This window comes from Pelmatolapia mariae, linkage group LG3_W (assembly GCF_036321145.2).
Source record: "Pelmatolapia mariae isolate MD_Pm_ZW linkage group LG3_W, Pm_UMD_F_2, whole genome shotgun sequence".
NCBI classification, from domain to species: domain Eukaryota; kingdom Metazoa; phylum Chordata; class Actinopteri; order Cichliformes; family Cichlidae; genus Pelmatolapia; species Pelmatolapia mariae.
The window spans coordinates 83285084-83310453 of NC_086229.1; the positions used below are offsets into that span (position 1 = coordinate 83285084).

General features: G+C 46.5%; 1 protein-coding gene across 9 annotated transcripts in view; it reads right to left on the minus strand.

Moving 5' to 3' along the window:
- Positions 1-554: 554 nt before the first annotated feature.
- ppargc1a (peroxisome proliferator-activated receptor gamma, coactivator 1 alpha) overlaps positions 555-25370 on the minus strand; it is a 295859-nt gene continuing 271043 nt past the window's right edge. For 3 of the 9 annotated variants that reach the window (XM_063470093.1, XM_063470095.1, XM_063470096.1), the window contains exons 3-12: positions 19281-19475; positions 18090-18215; positions 16336-16919; positions 14259-14332; positions 8916-10140; positions 7124-7216; positions 6093-6213; positions 4201-4322; positions 3715-3866; positions 555-1706 (exon numbers count right to left, since the gene is read on the minus strand). In XM_063470093.1, coding sequence (XP_063326163.1) covers positions 1603-1706; positions 3715-3866; positions 4201-4322; positions 6093-6213; positions 7124-7216; positions 8916-10140; positions 14259-14332; positions 16336-16919; positions 18090-18215; positions 19281-19475 — 2796 coding nt within the window. In that variant the 3' untranslated portion in view covers positions 555-1602. Of the gene's footprint in view, positions 1707-3714; positions 3867-4200; positions 4323-6092; positions 6214-7123; positions 7217-8915; positions 10141-14258; positions 14333-14545; positions 14592-15556; positions 16920-18089; positions 18216-19280; positions 19476-25370 lie in introns of all 9 variants that reach the window. The other 6 variants (XM_063470098.1, XM_063470100.1, XM_063470097.1 and 3 more) reach the window with 4 other exon arrangements.

Sequence of the window (25370 nt, forward strand, 5' to 3'; positions counted from 1 at the left end):
TTTTATTGCTTCATGTTCTGTGTTTGTACGGGAGGAAAACAAACAAACGGAAGAAAAAGAAATAAACCCAAAAAGATTTATGCGCTGCAGATCTGACTGTTAGGGGAGGCGAATTACTAAAGGGGTGAGAGGCTGACCGCGGGACTGATTAGCTGAATGTTTTGATTGTTTCGGAAAGGCATAGAAGGTAATATTATCCCCACCAAACCATTTATTGTACACCCTGTCTAGTGATTGCGAGTTAAATAACACAAATCAAAGGACATAACATAAATAGCAAATAAATTTCATGAGGTACACCACGTTCAGTGAGGAGTCCATAAATATTTTTTTCTGATTCAAATATTAAAATAAATAGATAAATATGTGTTTACACTGATTGAAAAGATGTGAATACAGTTTTCTCTCTCTTTGAAGGTAATCAAACAAGAACCATGCAAAGCCACATTCATATATGTATATATATATATATATATATATATATATATATATATATATATACACATATATATATATATATATATATATACATATATGAATGAAACAATTGGGTTAAAAAATGGGCTAACGTTCTTTACAATCATGAAAAAGACGTTAAAAATGCATTTTACAGTGGCTGTATAAGCAAAAAACACTGATTGAGAAACTTTAAAAACAGACATAAACTATACATGGTTGACTGTTTTTTTTTCTCCCACAAAAAAATAACTTAAAAAAAAAGACACATGTTCACATGCTCCTCCAAAACTGAGCATTCGGACACATCTTTTTTTTCTTCTTCTTCTTCTGTTTTTTTTCTACAATCATGTCATGTCTTCTACACATCATGTAGGTGTACAATAATGTTTTTACAGTATTGTAATCACTACAGATCGACATTCTGAATTAAGAAATGTTCTCCGCATTTTTAAAAAAGGCTGCGTTTTACAGTGCATAGCTGTAACAAATAAAGAACTTTGATATGTACATAAAATAAAAATATTCCTTTTTTTTAATAGTATTTGTAAATACACAGCTACAATTCTCCGTTAAATGTAGACAATGATGTTACCTTGAGAATTTAACCAAACTCTTTGTTTGCGATGTAACACCGGATCCAAACACCAGATTGAAAAGGAAAAAAAGGAAAGAATAAACAAACAAACAAGAAAACAAAAAAAAGGCCAACAACAACAAGAAAAAAATAAGTCTGGCCAAAAAAGCTGCGCGTGTTCATTTCCTCCCCCCAAAAGAATTGTGGGTATTGTAGTGCTTGGAGCAACAACAACAACAAAAAAACAAAGAAAACCCAAAAAGGAAAGAAAGAAAAAATAAAGTTCTTTTTCTTCTTTCAGCAGTAGAGTGCACCAAACCCGTGCAGATTCTGAGGGTTCACTGGCTTCCCAGAACGCAATGTCTCTTCCCAGCTCTTCAGCAGCTATGTTCATGTAAACTTTATTTTTGATATATTCATTTATATTGATATAGGTCTATAGACTTATTCTTATATACTCTTTGACAGAGTGTAAAACTTCTGGTAGTCTCGTCATCAAAGGAGCGAGAAACCACCGTGAGGTATCAGAAGTCCCTCTTTGTGACAGACAGCAGGTGCCACTGAACAGGTTACCTTCTCAGGCTGTGCTGGGCCTCCCTCAGCAAACTGTCAAAATCCATGGAGTCGTACTTGCTTTTTGTGGAGGCTGGATCGAAGTCGTCTGAATGGGAGTCTGAAAATGGAGCAACAAGGATGTGCGGTTAGCGTAAGGCGGAGCTGCATTTCTTAGAAGTCGCACATAAAACAACAGGGTTCACCTTTGTGTTCTCGGAAGTGTTTGCGGTGAGGGCTCTGGGAATATTCTGCACTTACGGTCATGTGCGGCTCTAAAGTTAAACTGATAGTTTCTATGCTTCCTGTGTTTTAGCAACAGACCAATAGGAATCACGCCGCAAGGACAGAATGCACTGCTTTTCTTTATTTTTTACACAAAGACAGCAGATGTGTCCGTCCATCTCTCATAGCTCCTGTTTTTCTCGATCAACCTGATAATACATAAAGAGCATCTTATCTGTGCCAACAGACAGCTTCACAAATGGGGCCCCCCCAAAGGACTCGGCAGCACACACCTAGTGCTTTGAGAAATGGGAATGACCGTGGCAGCTGGGAGACGCCGGTTTGATCTAATGCAATGGCCAAGGGCTGGATTGTGTCACGCTGCACACCTTGAGGGATGAAAAATACCCTGCTGCTCTACTTAAAACTAATGGACAGTGTCTCTGAAAAGAAAAAAAAAAAAGACGAGAAGATGGGAAGAGGTTTGGATACCTCACTATTAAAAGATTCTCCCTTCCTCTCAATCTCTTATCTCGTGCTATCAATATGGGGGCTGACCAAAATAGCCCATTCCTGACAAAGAGGTTGTCGAATGAAGGCCTTTCCATTCCAGCAGACTGATTAGTCAATCTCAGTATAATGTCTAACCTCAAGGCTTCAGGATTAGCAACTGTTTCTCTGTGTGCCATGCACTCTTTTAAAAGGCTAACGGCTTCAAGTGCGTGCTTTGAAGATGTAGAGTAACCGCCTCATTTAATGGGAAAATTGCTCTTTTTCTCTTAAAATGACCCGCTGACCCTCTCGTAGTGTCGCATTTTACATTTCTGACCTCACATATTGCTTCCAGAGCAGTCAATACTCATCTTTCATGTTGTCTCCGAGTGGAGCAGATGATCTTTTGTGTTTGTGCAGTACTTAAAATAATGGCACACATGCTACTTAAGTCCCAACGCTGCTTCGCTTCTCAATTGTCACCACCTTTTATCAAAGTACATTTCTTTCCTTTTTTCACATGTCAGAAGCGGGGCATCACACCAGAAGAAGAAAAAAAGAAAAGCCTCGATTTCACCGATAAGCTTGCATTATTTATCAAATGCGTCACTGCGGTTCGGGTTTCTGATTGAGATTCACGTGTCGGGCCAGTATAGAAGCTAGGCATGTTTACTCTGAGGAATAACTTATGTTGGATGAGTTCTGCTGTACTGCAGTCAGCTACATCCTCCATACTCTCAGCAAAGGCAGCAGATACGCGCAGACAGAAGTAGCTGGTAGGTAGGCAGAGAGCTGCTGAAGCGGCCCCTCCCCCCAATGTAAATTATTGGCCCCTAAGTGCCGCATCAAGGCTCTACCCTCGTTTCAGCACCACAACAGCTGGCAACAGATGGACTTTAAAGGGAGTGGAGGGGGTGGGGTGGTTGTGGGACTTCACCTTGCTCCCACTTTCTTCTTCTTCGTCTTTTTTCCTTGTCATTCTTCTACAACATCTTGCTCCTACTAATTTAATCTAGCCCTGACTTTTCTTATTAATGCGATTCCCACACATACGTGAAAACACACAAGACTGGTTTTAAGCTCATATATATTTCAACAAAAGCAAGCATCTCGCGTCCACGTGAGTAATGGAGTCTGCCTCGTTTTGCTTCAGATACCGAGGCTACTCGTCAGCATGTTCACAGCCCGACCTCTGAACTCTCTTTGCAATCTCGAGGCGGGAACGCCTGGCCGGACACATTCTGGGCTGTAGGAATTGCTATCAGCGCCGAGATGGGCACGTTTTGATCTGGAAGCATCACTCAAGGCTTATTCGCCCTCGCTCCCCACGTTCTGCTGGCAGTCTTGCGTGCATGCAAATGTACAGCACGACCGCAGGGGGCTGATGGAGAGAACAACAAAGCTGCACTCACCCAAGTCTGTGTAATGTGATTTGCAGAACTGCTTTTGTCCGCCGAAGCACAGCTCGAACTGGGGCTCGTTTGACCTGCGTAAGGTGTGTCCATTCTCAAGGGCGGCAAAGGCGTCACAAGTGTAGCGGTACGTGATGAAGCCAAAATTGTCCCTGGTCAGGAATAGAAAATAAACACGTCAGAGTGTTGCTGTGGGGCAACAATGACTCAACAAGGGTGGGGGCGGGGGCCTTGTCGGTCATGACCATCGTTCTATTTATATGCAAAAGACAATCAATAAAGGTGCGTCTTTCAGGCTCCATGGGCCTAAATGTAGATGAATCGGGAGACGCTCTCAGATTGCAAAAGCTCTGTGTTTGTCACCGGCCTCTGCTGTAAGTTCAGCAGTTACAGTAGACCCCCCCCCCCCGTACGGTATGCTAAAACAACACTAAAGCCAAGATAGGACACAGATTCACACAAAGACAGAACATCCTGAGGCCTTACCCATCGTCCCTCAAGTTCACTGCGCATTCCTCTATTTCACCGAAGAGTTCAAAGCGGCGCTTCAGCTCTGTCCGGGTGCAGTCGGACCTCAGTCGCCCCACGTACACCACTCGTCTCTCCTCCTGCTCGTTAAGAGGACAGACAGCGCAGAAGGAAAGAGATTAAAAGGGGAAGTCTTGTTTTTCCTTTCCCCCTTCTTTCTTCACCGAGCACCTAATGAATTGGTCTTGATCACTCCTGTGGATACTGCCGGCGACTTTGGGGGGCCCCCCCTGTTTTTGTCCCTCTTTTCCATCTGTCTGTTGTGTTCCCTCTGTGATTGGTTCAGCCTGCTTCCTCTTATCTGATTGAGTTGCAGTTTGGAAGCGCCTTCAATCTGCCTTGGCACTACAATTCCTCTTTCTCTCTGCAACTCATCAAGCAGAGGCAGAGCGATTTTTATCAAATGATGCCATGTCTTAAGTTTGGGGCTGCTTCTTCCTTTTTGTGAAGTCTAAAAATAAAGCAGTGGGAGTGACTCAGCTATATATCACAGAAGCCTGCTTCTTTCTTTCTGTCTTTCTTTCCAGCTTTCGGGAGTCCAACTCACAATACACAGCAAACTTGGCGTGGTTCCCTAAATGAGAGGCCTGTTAATATTATAAGGTTATTCATATCCAAGAGAGAGGAAGCATAAAGAGCAGCAGCAGAGAGCCTCGGGGCAAAAAAAAAAAACCTGCTCCCTGAACCTCAGAGGACGTGAGGGTCATAGTGGAATAATTTAGGAACAAACTGCACCAGGCTGGCTTTTGAGTATTTTAATTGCATCTGCTAATCATATAATACAGTCGAGGCCCGAGGCTATCGTGTATGACTGGTATTATTTATTTATTCATTCATTTACTTGCCATTACTGGGCGAGTCCATTGAGGCCTGTTGGAATTCTGAAAGCTGTCTTCGGGGCAGTAGTAACACGTATGGAAATCGGATGCCTGGCGCTAAACTCAAAGTTCACCTTTGCTCATTTGAGCTGCAGCTGAGGAAAGCAAGTAAAGATTAACCACGTGCGGCTGTCCTGCGCTTGTTCCTCTCTTTAATGTTGCACACTGTTTGGAGGCTAAAAATGTAGAGTGTAGTTGCTGACGGCTGATAAACAAGGCGGCCTTGGCGTGCCCGTTCCTTTGACAGCTCGAGCTTTACCGCTGGGAATCTTTCGTCTCTCCATCACCGAGATCGTTCGAATTACTGCGCCACCTAACGTGTGCTTTATCAACGGGTGGTAGCAGCACCATCCCGCTGGAAACCCGAGTAATTTCACACTGAGACAAGGAGAGCGGCGATAAGGGTGGAGAAACGTGATGTTCACTGAATCTGCATGATTTTTTTTTAAAGTAGATACAGGAAAAAGAAGAGATCGCAGTGGAATTAGTGGCTATTTCCTTCTTTTTATTTAAAATTAAATCTCCTTTTTTTTTTTTTTTTTGCTCTCTTAGTTTTCATCTATTTTAACATTTTTGCCCCTGTGGTGTGATTAATAAGAGTCGACAGTGTTTCCAGACGGGAGACGTTAAAAATACACAACCCAGAGATAAAGAGGAAGGGCCTGTCGCCTGAATCATTCAGGAACTCACTTTGTATGTATTCTTTCAGCACGCACACACACAGGGAGAGAGAGGCACTGTGGCACATGGCACCGGGCTGGAGGGCTGTGTCATCCCAAGTAATCTGTGCATGTCTGTGGGAGGTTTTTGTGCGTTGTGCCACAGCAGTGATTACATGTGGTCTTTTATCAGCTTTGTTGCAGGAAGACCCAAAGTCAAGCATCAAACCCCACCCCCACCCCTTTCCCCCTCAAAAAAAAAAAAAAAAAAGCTACAGAGGGAATGTGATGGTAGTTGTGTCAGCTGACTCACAACTGCTTTCTGCCTTTGTCTCTCTCGCTGCTCGGCCCTCTCGAACTCCTGCTTCTCGTAGTCCCGGCGGTACTCCTCCCTCTTCAGCCTCTCGTGCTGGTACTCCTCGTAGCTGTCATACCTGTGGAGACGAGGACATATTGCGAGATCACTCCCTCATCAAATTCGCCCTTCCCGTTGATGCTTATGAAGAACAATCACCAATATTCGGCGCGAGGGCTGCAAAGAGAAGGAGACGGACACGTTAATAAGATGTCTTTTTCGCCACCGCCACGATTGCGAAGCCCGCGAGTGAGGCCCGCGGGAGTGCCGGCGAGCAGCGCAGTCGGGGAGCCGAGCAGCTGCAACTGTCAGCACAACTTCACATGTCATTACTTTCTGCTTAGTTAGGGCTTCATCAAGAAGGAAAGTGCAACTTTCTCCCCCAGCCTGGAACAGTACGAGACATGTCCGTTAAGTTTTCGACTGATGAGCGACTCTCGGGCTTGTCGGGTGTCATTAGGCGCGTGGGTGCCAAATCAGCTCGGAGCACTGGGATGGTGTCAGTCTGTCTCTCTGTCTCTGTTTCAGCACAGCGCGAGTACATCTCTGCATATGAAATGGTCCCCTCTGCAGTGGCTCATGCAAAACTACAGAGGCAGTAAGTTGAATAAGTGCCATTATACAGCTGGGAGCGTCAGCTCACGGGTGCGGCACGAATGCGCATCAGTGTGATTCTTTTGTCAGTCGTCTAATAAAACACGATCAATTAAACATATTTGCCCTGCATGTTTGTCACCCCCCCATCCCCCAACCCGTTGGGACAGGATGCTCCTGAGGTCTGGCTGTGGAAAGGCATTCACAAAGAACTCAAAGGATTTCTGAGCGGTGACAGCAAAAAGTGGTACTATGCTTTCATGCACGCCATTAAGAAATCTTAAGAAGAAAAAACACACAGAAAAGCCAAACATTTGTCGTGACCCGAAGCGTGTAACTAAAAGTTTTAAGCACATAACAAATTGAAGGTTAAATGATTCATTTAAAACAATCACCTTGGCCTGCGGCTCAGAGGAGATCGAGGCTGGGGGTGGGGGCTCTTGTGATTCCTGGAACGAAAAGCATTCAAATCTGTGCTGTGACGAGACCTGAAGGGAAAAATAAAGTTAAAAGTCACTTTTTTTTGCAAAAACAAAGGAAACGCGTTCATATATTTCTGTTTACTGTTGCAAACGTGTGACATTTGGTTAATTTGCTTTTGGCTTTAAGAACTAAATTAACCTCTTAGATATGCACAGGGCCCATTAGTCTGCATTAAAGAGCATCGTCTCCTCTCCTTGTGCTGACCTAACACAACCCTGGCCTCGGAAAATGTGCTTGATTTGCTGCAGGATTTTTATACGCATCTGCGCTAGCATACGTGCACGTGCTATCTATGTTGTATGAAGACGTGGTCAATACTTATGGCCTTAGTGGCCTCACTGTAGAGCTAGTTCCCCTACACTGCTCGAGCTTCTGATGCTTAAATATTTAAGTGCTGCTGAAGAAGGAAGACCTGAATAATGGAAGGAGAGAAGTTTGGGAAGCTCAGTGAAGCAAAGGAATGCCAGTTTGGAAAGATCAAGGATCTTATGCTGCGAAATCTTAAAACAGTGAGGAGGGATTTAGAGAATTATTTCCCTGAAATTCTGTTTATCTTCTCCTGCGTGGAACTATAACAAGCTTACTGCTCTGTCACGTTCAAACTCCAATCCCTATGCAGCGTTTTCAGAAAGCTTGTCAGTGTCAGATTTTGATGCAACGCCTTGAGACTATTACTGTATAATTTGTGAGCAAGAGCGAAGAACAAGGGCCCGAATAGAATAAAGTGATTCTATTGGCTCCGCGGAGTAAACTGACCTTTCAGTAATCATGCAAACAAACTGAGTCACAGCGGTGGAGTCGTATACTGGGAGTCACTCAATGAGCCGCTCCTGACAAACTGAATTTATTCACATCCCTCTCGGTTACTCCAGTTTGCCTCTGTTCTTTCACCAAAAGAACCCAACCAGAATCCCCCTCAGCTCTGATCAAAGGGAAGCATGGGAAATGTAGTTCTCCCAGAAAGCTATGATGATAGGAGTCTTTTTTAGAGAGGGGTTTGGAGACTATATTCCCACAGACTGGTTCTCGCTTTCATCTCTGGGGATGTAAAAGACGAGGGTTTGCCACTCAGTAAAAACAACAGCTGCCGCTTAAAACAATAGCCCGAGCATCAAACAAAAAACGGGAGCATGCAAGGGAGTGAGTGAGAGGGGGTGGGTGGGTGGGTGCGAGTGTTAGAAAGACACTCAAATAAAACTCCCTGCCTAGAGATGAAAACTCACACTGTTCAAAAGTCCAGTGCCTCTGGCACCTTTCATGTTCTGTTTTTTTTTTCTCTTTTGTCCTTTGTCTGTTAGTTTAGGGGGGACCATTCAACTAATCTTTTTCCCCCATTGTCAGCTCAGATCTAAGTGTCACCTGGCATAAAGGAATCATCTGAGTCGTGTAACAACTGCAATATGGTTAGAATCTATTCCATCACAGAATAGCAGGAGGTGAAGAAATCCTAAAAAGGCCAGGTCACGGTCTATCAGAGCCAGTTTTTTAAATATTCTGAGTCAAAATCACATGCGGAAAGGGAGAGTTGAAGGGTGTGACCATGTTGTTTTAAAAATGGGCATACAGGTGGTGTAAACATTTCTGAGAAGTGGTTTCCTGCTTGCTATGAGTCCTGTTTAAACTGCATAACTTTGAGGTGGAGCAACCAAGTAAAAGAACAAAAAAGGGAGGAGGGGGAGTCTGGGGAAGAGACCGATAACTTACCAGGAGGACGGGCGTCTGTCGGGTGAGCTGGAGAGAGAGCGCCTGCGGTATCGTGAAGAGGAGCTGCGGGACCCAGACTGGGAACGGGAACGAGAGCGGGACCCGCTGCCGGCCCAGCAGGAAGGTCTGCTGGGTGACAGGAGCAGGGAGGAAGGTGGAGAGATAGAGCCTCGTGAAGGGGAGCAGCTGGATGGTGGGGAAGAAGAGGGAGAGCAGGGGGCGCAGTCAAAGAGTAGATCCAGAGGGGTGCCCTCCCATGGAAAGAGGAAGCGACTTTCACGGCTCTCGTCCAGCTCTAGTTCGTCGTGGAAGGCCAGAAACCCCGGGTGAAGGTAGCTGGAGGCAGGCAGCCTCTGGGGGTAGCAGTCATTCTCTCCCCCCTCGAGGGACTGAGGAGCTGTAGCATTGTTCGTTTTGCTGCTTGATTCTTTCTCCTGGCCACCCGGGGTGTAGAGGGCTTGCAAAGGGTAGCCAAAGTGCTTGTTAAGTTCTGCTCGGATTTCCTGGTCGCACAGGAGCTTTCGGCTGGTGGCGCAAAGATTGTGTTGGTCCCTGTCAATAGTGGCCTCTTGTGAGGGGATCTGAGCGGTTTGTGTGAGGGCGTGCTCCCCTAACCCCCGGACCTGGCCCGCCTCTCCATCCACAGACCCAAAACTCTGCTGTTTAGCCAAAAAACCAGGTGAAGCTGATGATGGAGGAAATGATGAAGATGACGGTGGCATGGCTGAATCCTTACATTCCACATGCCTGCTCTCCACTTTGCCTTCAGCAGGCACTGGAGCATCAGTGGCACCTGAGGTGAATGTCATTTTCACAGCTGTGGTTGTGGTAACAGTGGCTGAGCCCCCATCCTTCTTATTACCAGCTGTTGCCTGGCAATAGTCATGGTCGCTGTAGTTACGGGGCGTTGCCCGCTTAGTGTTGCCGGTGCTGCGATACTCCTCAAGGCCGCCCCCCACTGCGTGTTGAGTGACGGAGTAAGGGAGGGTGGTGGTTGCTTTGCTCAGCTGGGCGTAAAGCTCAGTCTGTTCAGGACCCTTCCTGGTGGGGCCCCTGCCTGAGGCACCTGGGGCCGGGGCCAGAGCGCCGGGGCCCAACTCACTCAGCCTGGCTCTTTTGCATGCCAAGGCCGAGGAGGAACATGAAGACAACTTGGTTTTGAGAGATGCTTTGAAAGGATTCTCTTGACTGGCTTTGTGTGGGGGCGTGGTAGGTGGTGTCAAACCTGCGAGGGGAGGAAGAGACACAGGTTGGGTTGGGAACAGTAAAATGAAAATGGAATCATAACGCAAACCTCCCCACCTAGCCCCTCCCTCCTCTGCCTCCTCGCCCACACTCCTCTATAAACTCCCGGGTCAGTTTATGGACAGTGGACACAGATACATGCCTGATTAAAATATTCACTTTCCCTCGGCCTAATCCTATTTTATTGCAATCTTGACAGATTAATGTAATGCTTGGTGTAACTTGATATGGCTGCACTGTAATACGGATGACTTGCCATTCTCTACCTCGCTGACCTTGAAAAGATCCCTTTTCGTGAAAAAAAAAAGAAAAAAATATAACCCCGGAAAGGACAAACGTAATGCATCTGATAGCAGGCAGGAAAAAAATTAAAGTGAATGTATCATATCTCTGCCCGCTTCATAGAAACGTCTGGTTTCATTCCGATGAATTGGCCGCCGTCCCGCGCCAAGACCTTTTTGCGTGTGTGTGTGTAGTCTCAAAGAACAATTGTGTGTGTGACGCAGTGCATGTTTAAAGATTAGCCAGCACCATCCACATTTTCTGTAAGAAGAGAACTGGATGTCACCGCTCTGTTGCCTTAGCAAGCCTGGTGGTGGATCACTGGAAGCACTGGGAATAGGTTAACATTCCTTTCAGATGGCATGTCCCTATTGGATGTGCCCCCCGCCTCCTCTTGCTTCCCTCTCCCTCACAGATTTACAACCAGACAGATGGCAGTTATATGGGAAGTCCTGAGATGAGCCCACTTTATAGCATTGTTAATGCACTCACACAAACAGCCGACACCATTACTCTCGTTCTCCCCTTTCCTCCTCTTCCTCGTGGATCGCCCCCTTTTTGCTTTAGTTCGAGTCTGCCATTCCGCCCTGTTCTCTCTTCCCGTCTGCCACCTTCCACCAGATCAATCTCTCCTTCTCCGGCTCTGTCTCCCTGCATCTTTTCCTGTTTTTATCTTCTGCAGAACAAATGTGCCCACACACGCAGGCACACTCATCGCTAACAGACTCTCACTGGAGTCAAACTCAGGCACTTTGAAACACCTACGCTCTCCCCTCTTCTTTGCCATTCTTATAATGCAGATCATTCTTCCCTTGCCGGCGAATTGCACCAAATGACAGCTATTAGTATCAAATCCCGTGTTAGGATGTGCACCGGAAAGACAGCCTGGCAACGAGCGTGTGGGATCGCAAAACATAAATGTGCATGTTTCGGCTGTGTTTGGAAGGCCTGATCCACCAGCTTATCATCCTACTTATTATCTGGATGTGCCTATAAGTAGGACTGCAAGCGCCCACTCCCCTTCCTCCCTTCCTTTCCTTCTCCCTTCTCGCTCTCCTCTGTCTCGTTCTCTCGCTCACTTTTTTCCCCCCTCTTCCCCAGTCATGATAGCGAGACAGACATATATTTGCATTATGCCAATTAAATGAGCTTTGGAAATGAGAAAGGAGAGACGCGGAGAGGGAGAGTGGATGCTACACAATGCCTGAAGAACTTCTGTTTCACCAATCAAACGCCATCTGTCCAAAACAACGTACGCACGGGGTCATAAACTAGGAGCCATTAGCGATAGGCGGAAATAAATCAGAATTAGATAAAAATGTGCCTCTCAGTCAAACTTGCTAGTGATGGATGATCTGCAGGTGTGAGCACCAATCATGCGGGCCCCGGAGAGAAAGCGGTGGTGCAGCGAGTGAGGCAGAAAGAGGCAAGGTTTTTGGGGGTTTTTTTTTGTTTTTTTTAGTTCTATTTTCTCGTCCAGCTGCAAATTGTGAAGGGACCTCGGAGCGAAAAACAACTCCAGGCTTAAAGAGTTGATCCAGCAGTAAGCTAGGCAAATAACAACACACAGACCACCTCTGTGTCATGAGATACAGTAATTAAAGACAACACAGCAGTACAGGGTAAATCTATTAGCTTGATAGAGATTAGGTCTGAACAGTCAGATCCCAGGGGGGGTGCTCACCGTACCTCCCCGAGAAGGGTCAAGAAAACATGCAGTCAAACAGTCCAAACCTCGCTATTAATAACTACTAATCATCATTCGAGTAGGTACAAAGTGTACAAGTCCTCACAATTAAATTTATCTTTCTTTTAATGAGCAGTTACTACTACTACAACTCATCATAAAGGCATAAAGTAATAAACTACTGGAAACAAGTCAAGGAAAATTCCACCAGTACATGGTCAACTTGCCTTGGGAGTAGAAGGTGGGACCGCACACCTGGTAGACTGCCATTTGATTATCAGTAACACCACCCTTTATCTCTATTGTAGTGGAATGATTCTCTAAATCTACGAAGGACGTGTAAGTCCGAACCTAAAAGCTGACAACTCTGCTTACTGGGATCTATATCCATCTGGTTCGTACAGCGCTGAGACTCAAAGGTAATCTCTAAGTGAGAAAGGCGCTCAGCAGCCCAGAGCTTTCTGGACTAATGACTTTCCTGCTAATATTCAATCCTACATTTTCCACAGAACGGGTTTAAGTCAGGTGAAAGGCTTTATTTGACCGTGCTTATAAAATGGATGTGTTGGAAAAGAACAGACGGCTTAGATTTGGCCACAGGTCAACAGACTCGCCCACGTGCAGTAAAAGCGGAAGAAATATTAACTGCGTTTGATTGCCACAGAGATTAAGGGGCATTGCTCTTTCCAATCTTTAGGTCTCAACAGACATCCCCCCTCTGACCCTGAAAGCTTATCTACATAAAAGGGTTAAACAGCACTTCAGCCAAACTGAGGAGGACAGGGGGATACCTCTGGAGGTTTGCTTTTCCACCCCCACAGGAGCTAAGTAGAAGACACAGGGGGTACTATGAGGACCATTTCCCTTGCTAGTAAATAAATAGACAAAAGGGCCAGGGCTGCTATTTTGTTTTATTGACCCTAGGTAATTAATCGTAAGAAAACGTGGTAATTACTAACATCATTGACATAAAGAGCGAAAGAAATGGATGACCTGCAATATTGCAGCTTTTCCCCTCACATTTTCATCCCTTTTGTCTTTTAAATACCAATTACATATAGTTTTTTTTTCTAATTTAGCTAAGCATAACTCAATAACACGAAAGGATGAAGTGACTGATAATGAAGAAATATCCCCAGTCTGGCAACATCTACGCAGCTGCCTGTGTCCACAGGGAATTTGAGTAAGGAAGGCGCTGATCATACAGGCAAAGTCAATTACACAGCAAAACCCAATGAAAACAGCAGCCTTCTGAATTTTCCCTGCCACATGTAGGCTAAAGCTCCTTTTACTGATACACTGCTTTCCATTTAATTTGACCATGTATGAACATGTTGGTTTCATGTATGAATGAGCCTCCCGGTCCCATTACTGCAAAGGTGATCTTTCAAGTTTGGACCTCATACACATTCACGCGTCGCTTTCACGACTGCAATACGCCCCCTGTGAATTGCTCAGCTCGGTAAAACATGACCGTTAAGGAGGACCAGTTGAACAGCACAGGAATAAAAGTAACGTGTGCGTAACGACAGCTCTCGCTCGTTGAGCCCGTGTGATTGGGGCAGGGGCAGCTTTCTCAGCTGCACCGTGCAGCGCGCGAAGACCCTGCTCTTTGCAAAGTTTTCAAACATCTGACTATACTTCACTAGTGTCCGTGCGGACCATACGTGCAATGATTCTTTCGCACTTCTTTGTCACTGTCGCGGTTATGTCTGAATGAGCTTTAATGCAGCCGTGACCTACGTCTAAATGACAGGATGCCATTACTTGAACAGATTGATGAAGCCAGCATAGTTGTGTATTCTGCGCCTGGAGAAGGCTGAGTGAGCTGTCAGTCAGAGAGCATTAGGATCTGGTGGAAGGAAAGGTATATTAACTCTTCACTAACAAACCAGTGGGAGTGGTAGGGGAATGGGAGGGGTTTGCTAATAAAAGCCGAGGAGATTGGAAGTCCTAATCGATACTTAGGCACATAAAATTGATCTCCTTATGTCTTCACCTTGAACTCTGAACTGTGATGGAACTATCAAGGCTCCCGAAAGGAATTAACCCATTACTGCCTACCACAGCTATAAGTACTCGGCTGGTCATTTAAAAAGAATTTATATTGTCAGAAAAAGTCTGCTTACCTGGGGTTCCAGCAATCTCCACACTTAATGTGCGTTCAGTGGTTTTGTTCTCAAACGGTGATCCCTTGTAGTCACTGGAAGACAAAATAAAACGTAGAACGTCTTACTTCACAGGTGAAAGTAAGACTAAAGAAAGATGTAATGACCTAAAGAAATGGAAATGAATCACAAAAATGCCTCAGGTTGGATTCTAGTCTATATAGCTTTCTTTGATTTTGTCTTTTTTCTGTAGTTTCGATGTTGCCTTTTTTTGCCTAGAATAATGTGGAAAAACTTCTCACACTTACTTTGGAGACTCTGGGGTCAAAGGAAGTGGCAAGGTGGTTGGTTTGGCTGCAGAACACAAAGGAGCATGGGTAATTATTGATCTAGGTATAACACTCATGGTAGAAGAGAACAGATCCACAGTCTGCAACAATTAATCCCAAATTGGCTCAACAAATGCAAATATTACTACGAAAAAAGAAATAAAAAAACACCCATTTCTAGTTAGAAAGCCTTACTATGGACACTATTGTACAGAGCATATCTTTTTTTAGATTGACCCCATTTTAAAAATTTATTCTCTTAGGATAGACTGTTCACTCTGTGAGGCAGGATGAAGTGATGGTACGTGTTTCACAGGTGTCTAGAAACAGACACCACGCTCAAGACAACAAACAGATCGAAATGGAAAAAGACATACAGAGAGAGAGACGATGCCACAAACAAGACACATGACAGTGGGTGAGCCCCTCCCTAGACAATAAAGTCATAATCGCATGCACCAACAGCAGAGGAGGGGGGAGAAAAGAAAAACAAAAAGAAGGAAGAAAGGAGAGTCAAGGAAGCTTGTGCAGTTGCCCGAGGCTCTGGCCGGCTTGTGCTCCAGCTAAGAGAAGTGTGGCTTTAGTAGTGCGATTCTAGAGAGCAGCACCGGGGCTCTGAGTCTAAATGTACATATTCAGCACACTCAGCTCAATCAGCCAAAGATGATTCAAGGATTGGCTTTGCGAATACAAGACGTACAGTAGCAAGACATGGCTCACCCCTTTTCCCACCCCCTCCTTTGTTTTTTCAAAGACAAAAAAAACCCCACTCATTTTTGAAAATTGAAAAGAGTGCCTCTGCGACTAGCAAAAAGCATTGGCGAGCAGGCTGTTTTGCTGTCATTGTTGTTGATGCCCTCACAATGACTTGTTAGATTCAAATTAGGACAGGGGGTTAGTTGTGAAATCAAACCGGGAAGTGGTTAGAGCAAGAGAGGGAGAAAAGAGAGCAGAGATAAGGCCAGTGGGGGGGATGCAGTTCATGATTACCTAACAATGGGTGGCCCTGGTCATCGGGGTGCTCGCTGAGTGCCTGCATGTGTGGGTGCCCTTGCCCTTGTATGATGCAGGGAGGGGTGGGCTCTGCAATGCTAGTATCTGGGAGGAGTGGGCTCGGTGGGCCCTGTGAGAGCACCGCTGCGGGGCTGCCCATGACATGGTCATCATCATCATCATCACCATCAACAACAACACCATCATTATCATCATCATCATCATGGTTAACATCCTCCCTGTAGCCCCCCTGGCTTGGCCACCCCAGATCTAGTCCAAAGGCCATGTCTAGCCCTGGATCTGGCTGGTTAACCCAGCTCTCTAGGTCAAAGGTGAGAGGTGACAACAGGGGCCTTGAATCAGCCTCCTCAGCTTGACTTACTCCCTTGTTTCTATCATCAGTGGTCCCTCTGAGCTCCTTCTCCTCCTTAACCTTAGAAAAAGCCCGGGCTGGACTCTCAGACCTCGCTTCTGCTAATTTGCTCTTACTGCTCCGTAAAGGGGTAATGGGAGTATGCGGGAGGACACGGGCCTGATACTGAGCGGGCCTCTTTTTGGAGGTGAGCAGCTGGCTAAGTAACGGGTGCCCCGGCTTCTCGTCTCTTTTCTTTATAGTCACTGTGATGTGCCTATGTGGTGCACGGCTGGCACTGTTACTGTTGCTACGGCCTTGCCTGCCAAAGCCCTCACTAGCCTGAGTGGCGCCTGCAGCCTCTCGGCAATGCTCACAGCTGTGACTCGCCTCTCGGGGAGGGAGGGAATAAGAGTGCATATACCTAATAAACCTAGCGGCGGCCAGGCGGCCCGCATCGCCTGGCGGCCTTCCTTCTTCACTGGGCGGCCCGTGCTCCAGTTTGGGGCGGGCATGGCCGCAGGCGGAGCTTCTGTGGCCAACAGGGATAGTAGCACCCTCCGACTCCTCAAACCCGTCATCGTGAGCGCAACGCTGCCACTTCCCAGCCCCAAGACCAGCCATACTACACTCGCCTCCAGCCCGGCTCTCACCTCGCTGGTGATGCTGCTGTGGCGGCTGCTGCTGCTGCTGTTGATGAGACGGCACAGCCGGCTTCTTCTTGGAGGTGGTAGAGGAAGAGGAGGAAGAGGTGGAGGAGAGGGAGGAGAACGAGGAGGTGGATGACGAGGACGGTGAAGAGGAGGAAGAAGAGGCACCGAGACCCATGCCACTCTTGTCCCTGCTACTAGCACCCCCCCAGGCGCTCTTGGCTTCGCTGGCTTTGGCGTGGAGGAGGATGTCATCGGTGGCGGTTAGGTATTTCAGCAGCTCGGTGCAGGGCCGCCTCACCGGGCGGTTCTGTTGGCTGGAGCCCCCTCTTGCTTTGCCGTTCCAGGGGCTCTCCGTCTGCGGAGGGACGAGCAGAGAGAGAGTGAATGACTTAGTTAGCTCCAATAAAAAGTTTTGCACAGTGCAGCTGATCTAGTTGCGACAAATGTTAAGTATTTTATTTGGAACAAAAACAAAAGTAGAAAAGAGACGGAGGCATGGAGAGCCTAAGAGTGTGACTCAAACAGCTCGAGCGCAGTGGTTGCCCAACTGTCTAGGAGGCGATGGTGGGAGTGCTGTCCGCCCATCATTTTAATTGCGTGGCCCCCCGAGCGCCACCGCGCCACTCTGTACGCACACCACGTCCTCCGGGAGTCCTCATTCGCTCTGCTCCAGAAACGGATGACTCAAAGACACAGTATGAAAATAGACTATGTGAAGAAGGGTTGACGCACTGCATGTGCAAACACGGTACGCAGAGCTAACATATGTCTGCGCCGCATTCACCACACAGTGAGATACAGATGTTCTTTACATTGCGATGATTTTGTGCATGCGTTAAAGCATAACAAATGCAGATTTCAGACAGTCCTACAGAGCAAGAGAACACAATTAAGTGCTATATGCTGATATGACACTGAATGCACAGTATGCCACATTCTGGCGTGAAATGCAAACGGGCGAGACTGAAATAATCCCGTCTTTTCATTTAGCAGAATTCACAAAACCTGTGATACTTACGCTGACTAAAATTAAATCTTAATCAAACCCACCCCTATAGAAAAACACTCTCTTCAGAGCCATCTAATGAGTACATCAAGTCTGATATTTTGATCTTGTCGTCTCAAGGCATCAATCTCGCCGCAAGAGCGCCTGTCGCTGCTTTTTCTTCCTTTTTTTTTTTTCCCGTCCTCCAACAGGCACCATACCAAGGCGGATAAGTGGTGGAGCTAATGAGACAACGGTGCCGACGCCTCGCCTGGAAAGCCCAACAGCAATCAGCCTGTTTTCATTACGAGATGGCCCCCTGGGACAGTAGACTGCTAGAGCAGAAGTCTAACATCTTCTAAAGGCGGCCACCAAAACAGGCAAAAAAAAAAAAAAAAAAAGTGAGAAGGAGGGAGGGTGAGCAAGTAGCGAGAGAGAGCAAGAAAAGAGTGAGAGAGATAAACAAACACAAACAGGAAAAAAAATGTGTGTACGGGAGTGAAATCAACAGCGTGTGCGTGTGTGTGTGTGACTCCCTACCTTGACGACGGCAGGTGGTGGTCTGATCCGGTGGTTGCTGCTGGCTGCATGGTTCTGTGCCTTGCCACCTGTGTATTGATTATAGCTGAGCTGGGAGTTTGCGGGTGCCAGAAGGAGTTTCTTCAGCTGCGAATGGACCCAAACAGAACCAGAAAGGTGGGAGAGGAAGAAGGAGGAGGAGGAGCGGGGAGTCAGCGTGGGTTATGCAAATGGCACCTTTTAATTCAATTCGACTTTATTTAAACAGTGCCAGTTTACGGCAGCAGTCATTTCAGAGCACTTTACATTGTAAGGTAAAAGATTTACAATGGCAGCCTTTCAGTTACTTTCATTTTTTTAACTCTCCGGTTAAAAAAAGACTTCTTTTTTTTTTTACCTTAAGTGCATGCTACGTGACATGAAAAGTCAAGCCTCTTTTTTTTTTTCCAGTGCAGGTGTTTTTGTGTACACACCACTAGGCTTCTCTAATGTGATTGAATAAACATGCTCAGGCATTTGGCTAAAGGTCATTTGGAAGGGACCAGCATGGAATAAAATGGACTACAATGTCACATAACATAACATTTTAGGTCAGAGCCTATAAGCTAGAGAAAAACCCAGATGGCACGAGCGTGTGTAAAAATAACAGCACCAAGGTAGGCCGAGTTCTTATTTGTGGTGGTGGGGGTGTTTGCCAAAAGAGATGACTCTGGCACAGGGGGATTAGCCGAGACCCTGCTGAGAGCAGACGAGATGAGATAGATTTCCTTTTCCCCCGACTTTCATTACGTCCCGGCTTGATTTCAGGGCCCGTGGCACTGTGTCAACCGTAGTTGTCCCCAACCACAGCGTTCGTATCACTGAACTGGCGCCACGATAGCGCTGTTAATTAGCGCTGAGCAGCAAACACCATTCCACTCACTTCCCTCCTACTTGCATCTGCATCCCTGCATGCTGCGACTGCACATAAGTGAACACATTGTGGCAAATATGGAGTGTGAAGTCAGGCAAACGTCACACGGACAAATGACCGCTACTGGGGTTCTGGTCTTGTTGAGAAGTCTTATCTGATGTGTGCTTTGGACTGCCAAAAACACAACGTATGTGTGAGTACGTGCGAGACCGGAGGTCAGGTCTCGGGTATAACTCATGTCTGAACTGTAGGATGGTGCTGGTGTGAGAATCGTGATAAGGAGGAGCTGTAGCTGTTACCAGGGAAGGCTCCTCGGGCTCTGGGGTGCGCGGTGAGCCGTCGGGAGAGGAGGGACAGCTCTGGTCACTGGCATTGGTCACGTCCCCATCTGCCAGGGCCTCAAACGAAGGCAATCCGTCCTCATCCACCGGGATGCTGTCCAGGGTCTCTGTAAGCACTGCCAGCAAGTTGGCCTCATTTTCTTCATCTATCTTCTTAGGAGGGGGGGTAGGGGGGTGGAGAGGGGGGAAGACAGAGACAAAAAAGAGAGGGGGGGGGGGAATGGGACATTTTAGTCAGAAGAAGAAGTTGCATCCCTTTTTCTTTATTTCGGGGAAGTAAAGGTGGTGGGTGGCTTTCATTGTTAATATAAAAAAACATTTGTTTTTTCTCGTTTTTTTATTTTTATTTTTGTGCAGCAGCTGAGCTCACTGCATTCTGGCAGCCTTTTTTAAAAAAACACAAAAAACCCAAACAAAATTTGCCTCATGTGCATGTGAGTCAAGCCTGTCGCTCATATTTTAAGCGAACAGCTTACTGGACCAAAATAATATCTCCCCCAAGAAACCCATTACCAACGCTGACAAGTAGCAAGTATCTGGGGGAAGACAGCAATGGGTTGGGGCAGGCTGCGGTATGGAGGGGTTTATGGTGTGTGTGTGTGTGTGTGTGTGGGTGGGGGGGGGGATAAAAGGAAACAATGCGCAGAAGTTCGCTCTTCTCTCTCTTCAGCCCACAGCTTCGAGAGTCGTCGCTTGCCGACAAGATGTTTGCGAGCGGCCCTCAGATAAGGGGAAATTACGACTCGCCAAAGCTAAATAAATCTGATTTATTTAAAATTGCTGGTGTGACAGGCTGACGTTCACAATGGGAGGGAACTCAGCTTCAACACTTTGCGATAAATAAAGCTTGTTCTTGCTACTCGGGCCCCCTTTTTTGAAGTACCGGAGAAGTTGTGCGCTCGCAGCTTATAAATGTGTGAGGAGTAAAGACAGAGAGATGAATGTATGGAGAAGGCCTTGAGATGGGGAGGGTGAGGTGTGAGCTGCCAGCTATTGACCGGGGATAATAACGGCATGCGTGTCGGAAAAAAAAGACAGAAAAACAAAGAAAAAGGAGAACGTATATAGATCAATGTTAAGACTGAGAGTAATGCAGCTCACTTGACAAAGGGGAGCGTGTGAGTCCATGTGAGGAACGACTGTGTCTTTTCTCTCTCTCGCTCTCTTTTGCATTGACAAGTGACAACAGGAACTTAAGGTTCCAAGGCCATAAAAACCCCACGGGGCTTCGGGACAGCAGAGAGATAAACAGCCTCATCACCCTGGGACGTTCTGTGGCCAGCCCAACAAGAGCAAATCCCTTCAAGCACGCGATAGGATTCACGTGGCTCGGCGATGGCACACGGCCATCATTACGCCGGGGGTAGTCGCCGGCCTCTCAGATATCCACGCTGTTCCTCAGAAAAATCCCACATGCGCACGCTTCTATCTACCCTCACTTATTTAACACAATTACACACACAGCATGGACGCCGCTGTTTTGGATGTGCCGCCGAGATAGCGGCCATTTTAATGCCTCACCCCCCTCCTCCAATTTTCATTTACAGATGACACAGATATCTTGGACGTTCACTTAGCTAGCTAACAGTGAGGAAAACGTTAATCTGATGTTTATTGAGTAGATTTTCTCCTAACAACACGAACACTCAGTCATTATTAAAAAATGATAAAGGGGACATATTTCACAGAGATAACGCGGCGTAGGCTGGGGCTGTGCTGCATTGGCAAGCACATGCTTTGCAGGAAATTGCTCTGTATGAGGTGGCGTGCTGTTTAATTACTTTCAAGAAGCTTCAAAATCCACTGTGCTGGAACCCCCGCGCTATTGAAATGCTCACCGTTTTCCAGCATCCCAAGTTATTACCTGAGCACTAAGCGGATAGGTATTAACTGCTGATAAATCCGGAGCCTTGGCTTAACCCAAACGCACATCCTAGCATGAGAAATTAAAATTTAGGAGCAATTTCAGATGATCAAAACCGAGTCTTTAATGAACTGGCCTTCTGGTTAGGCACTCATTAACCATTCAATCAATGCTCCGTTTAAGGCGTGGCTTTATTTGCCTCGCAAGAGCGACTTTAAACCAATAAATCTATATTGGGAAGAAAGTGCATTACATTAAATGTTGGGAGAGCTGTGCAGGCTTTGTTATGTCATGGTTTGAAAGGGATTGGGGCATTTCTGCAGACTCAAATGTAGTGATTTCAGTCCTGTTTAAAAAACACACACACACAAAACCCTCCACCAATTGGCAGACTCCCACAGGCGCACTGTATCCCCAAAGATAACCCAAAAGGGACTCTCGTATTCTGTAAGAGACACTTGTGAAAACCCTGAGTCGTGACGATCATGCAACAGCCACTGCTATGGCTCTAGTGGAGGCACTCATAGGCCAAGTGGGGATTTGAGAAACTGGGGTAAAGAGCAAACCTCTGCTCTGGAGAGAGAGAGAGAGAGAGAGAGAGAGAGAGAGAGAGAGAGGGGGGATGATCTAATGCCTCTGTCCACGAGGACGAGCTTTTCCACGCCAGCTTAAAGACCACACCTTGTGCACCAGAGTCAATCTACTGGCAGCGACTCTCTGGCCACTTGTTTATTTATAAACAAAGTCGCCATGTGGGTGGACCTCAGAAGCTATGGCACCCAAAGGGGGTAACACCAGCACAACCTAACAACTTTCTGACGGCCCGTGTCCGCTTATATTGATTACTACAGCAGCTGCTGAGAGGGAAAAGAGGACAGAAAGAACAAAGAGAGGAGAGAAAAATTGTCTCGGCGGGAGCACTTTCTCGTCCATCCCGCTTAATGGACCTCACCGAATTAAAGAGATCTTAACAATCCTGGGCTAATTGTGGGATCACAATATATTAACCCCACTCCAATTCTAAAGGGTGCCATTTTGCAGCAGTTTTATTCCAAATGCTTCAATTAGCCATAAAACATGCTGGCAAGTGCTGGCAGAGCTTCTCTTTACCCCCCGCTCCTCCTTCACCCCTGCCTCCCCCACGCTGGAGCAAAGAAAGCCAACTTCGGTTGTTCATTATTAGGTGAGGCCCTTTTGTTATCAGACAGGCTGTCTTTGAGATTGTCCTTGCCTTTAACTCTTTTATTGAGTTCTACAGCACAGCATTATGTTCCAGGAGATACTATTCACACGGGCTGATAACGGAAGGTGAAGGTGCTGCTTTAGACAAACACTCGCTCCTGCACGCCGGGGCAAATAGCCAAATTAAAATCTGCTAATTGCTTCCCGAGGATTCCAAGCTTCTTAGCGAATTTGCCAGGGATCAAATTTTAACGAGCTTTTTCGGGGGCAATGCATGATTTACACGTTTAAGAAGAACCTAAAAGTGTTTTGAAAGCGCCAGAATGACAAACCTGGTGGCTGAGTAACATCGGGATGGGGTTTAGACGGGCTAAACAGCCCCTCCGCAATCTTAAATTGAGAAGCAGAACACGTGACAGACACTCTGGGTGCGCGAAGATAAAATATCTCCCATAAAATGGGTCATCTAGTATTTAAAGTGCTGTTTATTCTCACTGCCTCTTCCTGCTCTTTCTTTTTGTAAATACAAGCACGCCAAGCAGTTAGCGCAGACAGAAAACGTGCTTAATAAATTGGCCACAAAATTGGGTGGTAGGGTTAAAGCTACGCCCTGACAATTTAATTGCTTTGCTCCATCTCCATCTTTGTTCTCCCCACCACCACCAACTCTCCTCCCTTCTCTGTCAGATTTCAAAAGCGTTCCCTTGGATGAGGTTAAGCTTGACACGGGCCAGACCTAATCATGGCACAATCAGAAACTGAAGGGTGTGTGTGTGTGTGTGTGTGTGTGTGCAGCATGTGGGGTTGTGGTATCAAGTCATCACATCTTGACTGTGCCAAGAGAAGCAGCCTTGGATTTGATAAACAAATAATGTCATTCTGTGTTATTACCCCCGGCCCCCAGATTTCAGAGGAAATAAATCAAAGTCAGGCTTGCCGTTAAGGCGTTAGTCAGGCCTGACACGTCGGCTGGTCACACAGGCACAACATATGGCAGCGGGGAAGGAGAGAGAAAGGAGAGGCAGGGAGGGTGAGGTACAACACGGCGCGCGGTGGAGAGACAAATCATGGCAGCCACCAGAGACGTCTGGCCATTTAGCATGAGCTTACTGAGATGGAGAGAGGGTGATTATGGCCTATACGGAGCGATGAAACCATACATAACACTGTTAAGTTCCTGTGAGTGTGTGTGTGCGCGTGGCCGTCTGTGCGAGTGAGGCGGCGGTGGCACACAGTCTGATGGTGTTCCAAATCATAAAACTAAATGTTAAACCTCAATTGTGGTCAGGGCTGTGAATGTTTCACGACATGTAGCTGTGAACTGAAGACTCTTGTCATTTTCCATGTGACTACAAAGTCAATAGAGCATCTCGTTATTCAGAAACCATTTCCAAAGCAAATGATCCTATGAAGTAGATATGGTGGCTCTACATGTTCTGGACACACACCCAAAAAGCAAATAAAAAAATCATAGTACTGGTAGTATAAAATCTTTTGCTTTCTAAATGGAGACAAGCTTGTCCAGCTCGGGCACCAGGCAGCTGATTTTAGCCTTTTCCATCCTACTTAGGTGTATTTCCATAACTGGTCTGGATAATCCTTTTTTATCGGGCACAAAGTCACTATTTTCCATTTAAACAAAAACGGCATCTCTGTAAATGAGAGAGTGATGTCACAGGAGTCGACTGCTTAGATGCCAGATGCCTATCCGGGTTTAGAAGGCTACGTGAGTTATAAATCAGCGAGGAAACGGTTCGAGCCATCAATAAGGAACAGGATGTGTGTGCGCGCGCGGAGTTGATGCATCTCCGGGGAACCATTTGAGACTGTTACAGCACTATCAGATGAGTTGATGGGGGAATGAGAGAGGAAAAAGGGAAAGTGAAAAGAGGGGATATCTTTCTCTGCGTTTGTGTGTGTGTGAGACAGAGTGAGCCGAAGAGAGAAAGAGAACTCTTGTTACACTTTTTGACACAGGCCAGATCCGATTGTGACACCTACCCAAGGGATGTTAGCAGTGCTGTTCTTTCTGGTTCTGTGAGGGGGAAAAAATCCTTTGACTGGTAACCTTGCTGCTCAAACTCACCACCTGAACTCTGTCACACATCTGCTGAGATCAGCTGTCACATGCCTTCAGACCCGTCAAGCCCTTTCTGTCTAACTTTGGGTCACGCGGTCTCGGGGTTTGTGCCTTTTCGCAGAAGCGCACGTGACCCGGAAAGATTTGCAATCTTGCAAAAAAAAAAAAAAAAGCATCTCTAGAGGCAATGCAAACTGCCGTCGAAACACATTATTTATGACACAACCGTAAAATAATCCAATAACCTCTATCTAAACACGTCGTAAAACGCACGCACGTCTACATATCACACATTCTCGCACAGCTAACCAAATAACAGCTCGCAGGAGGCTCCGGTCTGTCCCGGTACATCCTCCCCATCTACAGTCCTGCCCCAAGCTGCTGTTGTTTTCCTTCTACAGCCATCCAACAGATGGTCCAAGCAACCGTTTGCTAACACCACCAAATCACACACCATCATAATGATTGGACACTCTTTTGTTTTGGCAGCTACCTCCCAATCGGCTTGGCATGTGGAAACACTGATTGCTGTGATTGCTCTGACTGTGCCTTGCTCTGACGGCCACAGCAGGAGGGAGAGCAAAACAGAGATTTGGAGCCTCAAATAAGGAATATTCAGCTAGATGCAGAGATGTGATGAGGAATGGTGCTTCTCTCTGCTTTTTTTTCCCCTTCTCCTCCTAATGGCATGCAAATAGCTATTTGCTTAAGTCAGCAGCTCTGAATGTGCACTACTAAGCAAGGGGCCTTTGAACCTACTGTTACACTGCTGATAATGTGTTGGAGGAACACAGGGAGGGGGGACAGAGTGAGTGCAGAGAGGGGCAGAAAAAAAAGGAGCAGACACAGTGTTTCCACTGTCCATCTTGCCGCTACATTTCCTGGCTGGAATGCAAATCTGTCATCGGCTGTCAAGTGCAGC